This window comes from Crinia signifera, chromosome 3 (assembly GCF_055691185.1).
Source record: "Crinia signifera chromosome 3, ASM5569118v1, whole genome shotgun sequence".
NCBI classification, from domain to species: Eukaryota; Metazoa; Chordata; class Amphibia; order Anura; family Myobatrachidae; genus Crinia; species Crinia signifera.
In genome coordinates, this window is record NC_139219.1 from 23,162,654 (window position 1) to 23,173,937 (window position 11,284).

The 11,284-nt window shown below is 43.3% G+C and overlaps 1 protein-coding gene across 1 annotated transcript; it reads left to right on the forward strand.

The window, feature by feature from the left end:
* Window positions 1-682: 682 nt before the first annotated feature.
* LOC146062451 (uncharacterized) lies at window positions 683-4,529 on the forward strand. Its single transcript, XM_083174590.1, has 5 exons — window positions 683-784; window positions 882-983; window positions 1,142-1,240; window positions 1,330-1,437; window positions 3,889-4,529. The coding sequence occupies exons 1-5, from the start codon at window positions 724-726 to the stop codon at window positions 4,479-4,481; spliced, it is 963 nt and encodes a 320-aa protein (XP_083030716.1). The 5' UTR covers window positions 683-723; the 3' UTR covers window positions 4,482-4,529.
* Window positions 4,530-11,284: the final 6,755 nt, after the last annotated feature.

Consider the following 11,284-nt stretch of genomic DNA (forward strand, 5'->3'; position numbering starts at 1 on the left):
ACGTTCCGTCCCCTCTAAAACTACCAGGACATCATCCACCATTTTAGAAGAGCCAAGCCAGGGAGATGATTTCAATGTTGACACAGGTGTGCTTTCCCATTAATCCCTTATCTCTTTTCTCTCTCTCTCTCTCTCTCTCTCTCTCCTCTCTCTCTCCTCTCTCTCTCTCTCCTCTCTCTGTCTCTATCTCTCTCTCTTTATCTCTCTTTATCTCTCTCTCTCTCTCTCTTTGCACAAACTCATGTTTTTCTTCTTATCTCTTTACAGCATCTCGTCCTGCAGCAAGACGTTCCGTCCCCTCTAAAACTACCAGGACATCATCCACCATTTTAGAAGAGCCAAGCCAGGGAGATGATTTCAATGTTGACACAGGTGTGCTTTCCCATTAATCCCTTATCTTTTCTCTCTCTCTCTTTATCTCTCTCTCTCTCTCTTTGCACAAGCTCATGTTTCTCTTCTTATCTCTTTACAGCATCTCGTCGTGCTACCAAACGGTCAGTCCCCTCTAAAACTCCCAGGACATCAGCCACCATTTTAGAAGAGCCAAGCCAGGGAGATGATTTCAATGTTGACACAGGTGTGCTTTCCCATTAATCCCTTATCTTTTCTCTCTCTCTCTTTATCTCTCTCTCTCTCTCTCTTTGCACAAGCTCATGTTTCTCTTCTTATCTCTTTACAGCATCTCGTCCTGCAGCAAAGCGCTCAGTACCCACACAAAGTCACATGACTTCTGCATCTACTGTATTGGAAGTGACACATGTTGATTTATTTAATGTGGATACAGGTGTGTTTTATAATGTAGTTATGCACACATTAATCGGTACATTTGCTCTGTGTTCCTCTATATTGGTAAAATAAATTGTGTTTTAACACTAATACAGCATCTCCTGTGGGAAATCGAACAGCACCTTTACGCCCTCAGATGAGGTCATCACCCACTTCAGTGGACCTTAGTCCGGGACATTTCTTTGATGTTGAAATGGGTAATTTGTGCTCTCAAGTGAACACATTTCAAAGTGTTTATATGTGTGTGTATATGTTTCTTTCTCTCTATCATATATACATACTGACATACATCTCACATTTTCATGTTTGTTTGTGAAGTCAATGTATGTTAACTGTAATATTTTGATATGCACAGCATCAGGTACTGCTGCTGGTTCTGCCCGTTTAAAAAAGCCTACTGCAACGGCAACTGTGTCAGTGGCCCCGCGGGACAGTGATGATGATCTTATTACAGGTACATATTGTGACATATTGATCAGAAATACAAATGACAAGTCTTAAAGTGCAAACACAAATTTATTTCAATGTCTTTTTACCATTTAGCAACTGCATGTGACCCTCAGTCTCCAGCACCACTTGGGCCAATGAAGATCCGTCCACCTGTCCTCACACCACCACGCCACCTTACTCTGCCACAAGACACCCATGAAGGTAACAATACTCTATGTAATGGTGCTCATAACACCTACCATGACCCGCTCCAGGAGGTACACAATGCTAATTTACTGCACTCCCATCTCATGTCTGATTACAACTGTGTGCAATACCATAATTTGTGTTGTTGCTACTTCAGCACAGGTGATGGGAATCATACATCAATAGGGAAGTGCATGAACAGACCATTATGCCCCTCCTGTAGTGGTAAATGTGTACAGATTGGGTTATTGGGCCTTATTTTGGTTCATTCTTTCTGACAAAATCCTTCTTAGATGGGCAAAACCATGTGCACTGCAGGTGGGGCAGGTGTTACTTGTGCAGAGAGAATTAGATTTGGGTGGGGTTTTACTTCAAAGTGAGATCTATATTGCAGTGTAAAAATAAAGCAGTATTTTCCCTGCACAGAAACAAAATTACTCACCCAAATCTAATTCTCTCTGCACATGTTACATCTGCCCCCCCTGCAGTGCACATGGTTTTGTCCATCTAAGAAGGATTTTGTCAGAAAGAATGAACCAAAATAAGGCCCTTTGTATGGTGTGTATGCTAGTGCAATATAGGTGCCTACACACACACAGATATTATGTATGATGTATATGTTGAACAACAAATGCATGGCATTTATGCTACCAGATGAGAATTCAAAATGTAGCCATGTACTCAATGGAAACGGTACACAATTTTTCCCTTTCCTACATATGTCATAAAGCAAACGGTGTACAATAAATTGTCTGTCTGAACACTTTTTCAAAGCATTGGCAACAATTATTGCACTTGGCATTTCCACCCATACATTGCCTGTTTTATGTTCCAATCACATACATCAAACATAACATCTGTAAGTGTGTACTCAAATGAACTCCCTTGCCATCACATAACCCAATCTCTGCTAAAAAGATTCAATTGTAATTAATGGTTCCCCTCAGCTAATTTGATACAGGCTTGTTTGGCCAGTCCATCAGTGCTGCAGCTGACATCATTACATAATTACTCTGAAAGTCCAGAGTGTTTTTGCTTTTCAGCCAGGATTTTGCCATTTCTCATACATTGATTATTTCATTAGACACACTTCCTGTATTTGGAATTGACCATGTAATGCGCAAATGTAATCACTAATAATTATGTGGTTCACTAATCATTTTGAAATAAGCACAGGTTAAACAACATACATTAATGATTAAGTGAGTGTGTGCGTTATGTGGCCTTTGGGTGCAGCAGGCTCATTGGTGCCCAACCAAATGTATTTGTTGCTGAACTCTGTACTAATTGCCATAACAATTCACCAAACACATGTGCAGTGCAGATGGGTCCAATTTAACATGTATAGAAACATATGGATTTGTTCTAGTCTTGTTGCTGGGAAGCATATGCAGAGTAAATGTTTGTGGATTAGAGCCAACAGCAATTTACAATTCAGTGCCCACACACCACAGGCAAATTTAACTAGCTGCACATGTTACATGTGGCGCACCTGCACTGTACATGCTTCTAGCCATGTATGTCAAAATTGGCAACTACAATCACATTGAATTAAAGTCAATAGTGCAAATCTCAGTGAAAGTCCAATGTCATATCAAAAATGTTACCTGAACACAGCTGGCAGCACAGCATGTTTCCCAACATGACTGTCATTCTGCTTGGCTAATGGCCCATTTGGCCAAAACGGAACTTTAAGTTGATGATAACATAACGATCTTATCCCACACCCCCTTTAAATGTTCACTCACCCTTATCAATGTGTAATAGTGGCCAATCACACTTAAGGTGCATACACACTGTACAATTTTGTAGACCAATGTAGTTGAAAGACATTTCCATTGAACCCAGTGTCCTGGAAGAAAGATACTGACAACAAGCAAATGACGAATGATGATGCGCATACCCGGCAATTGTTTATCACAATTGTTTGTCAAGTGTGCATGCAGCTCAATTTGAATATCTTCCAAAAAGAGGCTATAAACTGTAGCTAGATCTTTCGTCTATTGGGCACATTTGTCTACAACATCTTTCATCCAGGACACTGGGTTCAATGGAAATGGCTTTCAAACAAATTGGTCTACAAAATTGTACAGTGTGTATGCACCCTAACTCATTTGCCAACAATTTGTAAGTATGTGAGAAATTTTGTATGTGTGTGGGATGGGACTAAAAATTTGCATTAAATGTGCTGTCCGTCCATCCAGATTGTTCATATTAAAATGTGTTTAAGTGTAAAAAAGTGTACATACATACTGAAATGTGTAGTATTACACCAGGTGTAGGTGTGATTTTCACATGTGTGATGTTAGGTATATAGTATACATCATATGTTTACTTATCATTGTAAAATATTTAGCAACAAGTACAAATTGCCTAACACAAGTGACTTATTAAGATTAGGTATTTGTACTGGATATATGAAATATGGCAGTGTACTAATAGTCATGTTATGGCTCTTTATTATAGGTGGTGTCATTCCTGAGGATGATGCCAACATGGATATTGAAGAGGAGCCGGCCTACAGGCAGCATTTGCGGCAACTGCCCCCATCAACTCCACCCACCCAAAGGCTACGTAGCCCACAATTACCCTTCAGTCCAACACCAGTGTCGGGTGGCCCTATTGCTGATTTTTTCCAGAACTGGGGGGAACAACAAGGGCGATGTGAGGCAGCATTCACGAAGCAAGCCCAGAACAGTGAAAAAATTTACCTGGAGACAGCACGCATCTCAAAAACACTGACCCTCCTTCATAAGGATAACAGGGCACTGCTCAAGTCGCTTACAGAAATGCGGGTGGAGCAGATGGCATTCCAAAACCGCATGGTTACACAAATGGAATCACTATGCCAACTACAAAACACCCACAGCCGCCTATTTGAGGATATATCTGTCTCTTTCCGTGAGCGAAATATGATGGCGGCCAGAGAAAGCACCACATCTCACAGCAGCAGTGCTACGCCCCTACCAAGTCCCCTCCCTTCACCAGCACGCCGGTCAACCAGACAAAAACCGAAGGAAACCACCAATGTGAAGGGGTCAAGGGCAACCAAACGTTAATAGACCAATTTCAATTGTGTAATTTTTTAATTTTATGCTCTTTTTACATTCAAACCACAAGTAAAAGAGATTGGTGTTCAACATTTCTGCTTGTTATTGTCCATAATTGAAGCACATCATACTGTATATACACACATTACAATGCAAAATCTAAGAACATAAAACACTTTGCTATTCTCTTTCCAGTACACATGAAAATAAACAATATATATGTTAACACCCACATACACACACCACCAAAGGGAAACATTTGAGGATAAATCTTTAACATGTATGAAATCCGTTGGATTCTGCAGGTAACTGCCATCGTGTATTCAGACAATAGAACACCTTGAAATAAAAGAAAAAAACAATTACACATAATCCACACACATATACACATAAAATATTTGCTAACACTTACTTCTGCACAGTATAGTGCATGCAAAGACATCTCGCAATCCAGCTATGGAATCATTCGGCAATTTTTTTGGCCATAGGAGATACAACTCTGCCACACCAGGTCTTTAGAAGAATTATCCCGAGCAGGGTGTGAAGAACCCCTGGAGGCTGCATGACAAAAAACAGGTAGGTGTTCAGATCAACATGACCATACGATGTTGACGGCTGCATTATGATTTAAGCCGTGAAGTTTGAAAAAACAAATTCAAAACACTAGTACAATGGAACACTTACGATCATTTTTATCCAAATAATGAAATCACTTACAAACAATACTTACAGGCAAAAGACAGTCCAAAAAAATCACATCCAGGTACCAGGCAGACCAGGAAAACAAGCCCCATACACACGATCAGCCTACACAAGCAAAGTGGGAAAAATATAGAATGAATGCTCCAAAATACATGTATTGATATGTGGGTGTGACTTGGCAATTACATAACAGTTACACCTAATGCATACAACATAGACAGGATCAATGCCACAAAATTGATTTAGGCGAAACTATGCAAAAGGTTACCAAATGAATAGTTATGTAAGACATCAGAAAGCAATTTTAACATGTAAGTGGTCCTGATAGTTTGAGCAGTGATATGTGCATATAGCATGTCCTTAATGTTGGCCATATGCCATAGTTACTCACCACTAAAGGATGCCTCGATGAGTTCATTGCGAATCTGCCGCCCAGACGCTGTACTCCATCTATCACCAGATGTTTCCATTTCCAAATCAGTCTCACTGTCTTCTCCGCCCTCAATGTCTGGTAGATTTTGATCCAGACAGAGGTTGTGAAGAAAACAGCAAGCCATCACAATTTTCGAGACCTTTTGGGGGCTGTACAGCAACAAGCCACCAGACTTATCTAGGCACCGAAAGCGAGATTTTAATATGCCAAAGCATCTTTCTATCACACATCTGGTGGCCTGATGCGCACGTTGAAAATTGTGTTCTGCTTCAGAAAGGGGGTTAGACAGTGGAGTCAGGAGCCAGGATAAACAGGGGAACCCCTTATCACCTGAAAATAAGTTATGGTTTCACAATGAGAACAACACATGACATGATTGTTTGATTACACACATTAGGACATATATGTATTACATTACTTGCTGTTGGTCAAACATGCAGATGACACTTCTTGCATCTTCTTAAACATATATTAGTCATATCAACATGCATTAGTGAAGTAAAGCAGCATAAAATGAAAAAGAACCTATCAATACCAGATATGTATGTCGCGATGTATGAAATAATTATTTGGTTATTCCAAAATAACGATATATTGATATATGAAACGAAATTAATATTTATATATATATATCTATCTAGCTAATATATATATATATATATATATATATATATAGAGAGAGAGACAGAGAGAGAGAGAGAGAGAGAGAGGCACAGACATATATATCTATATCTATATATATATAAACAAGCAGGTATGGTGACTCATACATCATCGGAGATGATTGAAGGCATGGCAGTACAGGGTTTAGTGCACCACATTTGTATTGATGGTTTAAATTGTGTTTCAACAAACCCTGTAGTGTGATGTCTTTCATGAAGTTCGGCTATGTATGAGTCGCCATACCTGGTGGTGCAACAGTCATTTAAAAAAGAAACAAGTGTATTTCATCAGCTGCGTGGAGTGGCAGATCTCTCACACCTGTATATCTCTATATATATGTATTATCTAGCAAAATATACAGCTCTATACATCCTAATATGTAATATTAGATATATGTAGATAGCTAGATATAGATATATGTCCATCCCTAATGGTAGGCACTTGGCGAACCCAAATTGAAGTTTATTGAGTGTGACTACAAACAAATATATGCAGCTCATATAAACAACACTCATCCAGACATGTAAAGAATGAACACAGCACACAGGGTGGTTGCAAGTCTGGAGGAGTGACGTTTATATTGGTAAGCACACTATTTTTCTACAACAACTACATAGACAGGCATTTTGTCGACACCATTAGTTTGACAACTCAAAAGGTGGACATGACATTATGGTAACAATGGCATTTGGTCAACATTGTGTACATCAACAGTGAAAAGCAAAACATAGAATTGACACCTGTATTTCGATGCAACATGTGGCAACAGGCGGTATTTCATGCCCTACTATCCACTGGGGCGTGGTTGGAGAATAAAAAAGTGTGTGAAGCGCAGCAAGCCACCAAGGCTAAACCATATTGAGCAAAGAGAGTGATGCGAGGAGCTGTGGTTCACTTCAAACTGTGTAGACATTTTGGCCAGAAAACATTGTCAGAAACCATGTTGACCTTTTCACTGTCGACCTAGACATTCTCAACTAATGCCAGTGTTGACCTCATGACATGTCGACCTAATGCTATGTTGCCCTAAAACCATGAAGAACTATTGAGTTGTAAAACAAATGGTGTGGAACGAATGGCTGTGAATCGACTTGTTGCACACAAATGGTCCCACATCTTTTTATATCTGCTACATATATAGAGATATAAATATCTCGAGCGAGAAAGAGAGACACATACACTTTCACATGTATGCACCCAAATATACAGAATGTAAAACACACATGTGTAATCAATTCCCTATGTATCACACACTGCACTTTATACAGTATTAGACACTTACCCAGTAGCCAGCCCTCTGCCATTGATCCGGCTTCAAACTCATCAAAGAGGACTGACTGGGCGAGGATGTAGGAGTCATGACATGAGCCAGGGTAGCCTGCAAACACACTCATGATCTTAAGATTGGCATCACAGACCACCTGCACGTTGGTACTTGTGCTTCCATGTCGGTTGTAATAGGAACGGGCAGTATCCCGAGGTGGTCTCAGCGGAATGTGGGTGCAGTCAATTGCACCAAGCACATTTGGCATGCTTGCAATGCGATGGAATTGTACCCTAACATCATGCCACTCTGTCTCCTGGCTTGGGAAGCAGATTGAGGCATAGATATGTGGCTCAAGGGCTTGAAGCACCTGGGTCAGGTACCTGGACAGTGCGGACTGAGATATGCCAATGCCTTGGCCAGTGACATGTTGAAAACTGCCGGATGCCAGAAAGTACAACACAGCCAGCAGTTTATGCAGGCCTGAGACAGCGCATGAGCGTCCTGTCACAGGATCTAGCTCCAGTCTAATGAGGCCATACAGACGGAGAATGTTGGTACGATTAAGCCGGAACATCTGTATAACAACATCATCCGGCAATGCGTCAAAACATAAACGCTGTCTAAATAAACGAGGCCGACGCAGCCTCTGTGATACCTGCTGAACCTGCTGATCATGCTCAATTTCATAACGCCGGCGTCTTCTTCGTTGGCACAGCCAGGACATCAGGTGTCTCAAAGCCCACACTGAAGCACTCTGATACAGCAGATAGTCTGCCATGCTAGAAGTGAGGAAGTGTTTGTAGGTATTGATTTGGCTTTTATAAGGCACACATTTGTGATTGCAAAGGTCTGTGATGGATTTTTCAAATGTTAACACATGTGTCCCATTGAAGCCTGTGATATACACTTCAAAATAGACCTTGCAAAGGAAGGTGTATTTTTTTCCACGATTTGTTTTACGAATCGGAGGTGTTTACGAATACGATTTTACGAATGTACGAATACGATTTATTAGTACATGAGGAAAAGACGGCTACCCAATGCAAAAATCTGGCGTATTCTATCGATGGTGTAGACTTTTCGTAAACATTCGTATTCGTATTTCACAATACAAATACGACCTCGATATGACAGGATTACGACCAAAATTATTTCACGAATCTACGATATTTGCACTTGATACATCATGATTTCACGAATACGACACAAATACACGATTTTTACCCTACGAATACGACTTTTTAGTGTTTAAAAATACGAATCCATATTAGTACATTTCCCCCAATGTGTTTCAGAAATTGTCTGTAAATGACAAAATTGGTCGAACCGCTCCAACATTTCATCTTGGCATTTTGAACTGTAATGTGACATACAATTTGTATCACTCCGTGATCAAAGGGACAGGATGATGTGACAAAGCCTTCTGCAATTATTGGATATCTCGGCTCAGATTGATGGGAAATGATTATGTACGGGGTTTTATTTTTCTCCGCTCCAAAAAAGCCTTTTTTCGTGCAATTTAAAAAGACGTAATGAAGTTACTATGATTCAGTATTTTATGTAAATCTAAATATAATTGGTGAAATTTACTAAGATGGGAGTTAGATTTCACATGAAATGTTGCTATGGGAAACCAATCAGAAACTGCTTGTTATTTAGTTAGCAGTTTCTAGAATATAATAGATAGTATCTGATTGGTTGCCCAAAGCAACATCTCATGTGAAATACAACTCCCATCTTAGTAAATTTTCCCCCATGTATTTATATTTATCCTTAATGTTCTTTATCTTGGTTTAGTCTCCTCTCTCCCCCTATTATTCTTGCAGGCTTCATTATTGGTACAGTGTTTTTGAATACAGTACCTCCCAACTTGTGTGTCTTTCAAATCGGTACCTGCCGGCCTTTGTAGTGGGTGGAGCTAGACTGCAGGTGGGCAGAGCAGAGCAGCGGTGAACTTTGGATCCCCCCAATTGCCCCCACCCCCACACCAGGGACACTGCCACTCGCTAGAGGGACAGCAGGACAGTCTTCAATTAACAGGACTATCCTTCTGTAATCGGGACAGTTGGGAGGTACAGATGGCGCCGGGCTTGTCTTTGCTGGGGATGGCGGAGGACTCGCCACCCGCCATCCCCCGCCCCGCGCCATCTGTATGTCGGAAGGGGACGCGCGTGCACGAGGTGCACGCGCGTCCCGTTCCGACGGTGCTTTTGCCCGGGTCCCCGCCGGCTTCCCCGGGTCCCCGCCGGTCCACACCGCCCCCCCGCAGCCCCCCGCAGCCCTGCCCGTCTCCCTGAAGCTGGAGACGGGCAGGACTGCACCCGCCGCGCCGCCTCGCCGCCCGGCTATTGAGACGCTCGTGCGTGGGAGACGCACGAGCGTCTCATTCAGCCAGAGCGCCAGATTGCTGGCGGATCGCCAGGGACACGGTCCTGGCGCTCCGCCAGCAATAATAAGGCCAGCTCCATCTGTACAGATGGAGCGAGCATCTTCATTGCATGGGCTGGCGATACGTTCGCCAGCCCCCGCCAGCCGCCGGCTCCCGACAGGGGGCCCACACGCACGAGATGCTTGCGCGCCCCATGGCAATGGAGCTTGCCCTGGTACCCCCTGCCGCCGGTCCCCCTCACCGCCCCGACCCTCCCCCTAACCCTGCCCGTCTCCCTAAAGCAGAGATGTGCAGGAACCCGCAGCTCCGCCATTGAGAGGCTGGGACTCGCATGCGTGTGAGAAGCACCCGCGTCCCAGTTCAGTGCAGCCCCTGTCCGCCGGCGCTCGCCAGAGGGGAGGGTCTGGCGAGCCCCAGCCAAGGATGACAGGGGCTACATCTGTATGGTTTTAAGGGCAGATGTTGAAGAATAGATAAACCCGGGTGTGGTACACAGTCACTCATAGGCAATGTCTACTGAATTATCCCTAGTGTGCGGCCTAAGTTCCAAAGTCCTTTGAGTGAATGTGTTCTCATACATGTCAGTATTCATAGACATACCTCTGTTTCTGGATCCCGGCACGTGCTGTGGTTGCGGCGCCGGGAACAGTGTCCGCTAGGAGGCAGAATCTGTTGCCGGGGTCACAGCGAGTCGCAGCCGACATTGTGGATTCTGGCTGAGCAGGTGTGCGCTTCGATGGGAGGCTGGGTAGTATGATGGATGTGTCTTGGTTCTACATGTGCCTCCTGTACAGGGAGCCCAATTGCTGCTCAGGGCAGTTCTCCAGCCAATCCGATGCAGTCTCCCCTGTTAGAAGGGGTTCAGCTCTCAGGTATGTGTCTGGATGTGTCTTGGTTCTACATGTGTCCTGTACAGGATTGCCCAATTGCTGCTCAGGGCAGTTCTCCAGCCAATCTGATGCAGTCTCCCCTGCTAGAAGGGGTTCAGATCTCAGGTACCTTGCCAGTGCTTCAGGGTTGCTTCATGCAGTAAGGAGCTCCGACTCTGTGCTCCCAGTTAACTCTTGCCAGTGACCTCCTCCTCCCTGCACTATGATCCTCTTCCGGGTGCAGGGAGGAGGATAGCCCGGTGCAGCAGCAGCAGCTCCGGGTAAGGGCGGGAGGAGGGAGCCGTCCTTGCTGGCTCTCACCTTAATGCCATAATTATCGCATATCTAAGAGCATATGCGATAATTATGTATGCGATGAGCGGCAAAGGGGGGGGGGCGGAGCTGGGCTGCGGAGGTTTGAACATCCCGCCCTTGTTACGTTGTGACATTACATAATGCTAAATATACAGTATACTGTTTGAAGTTATA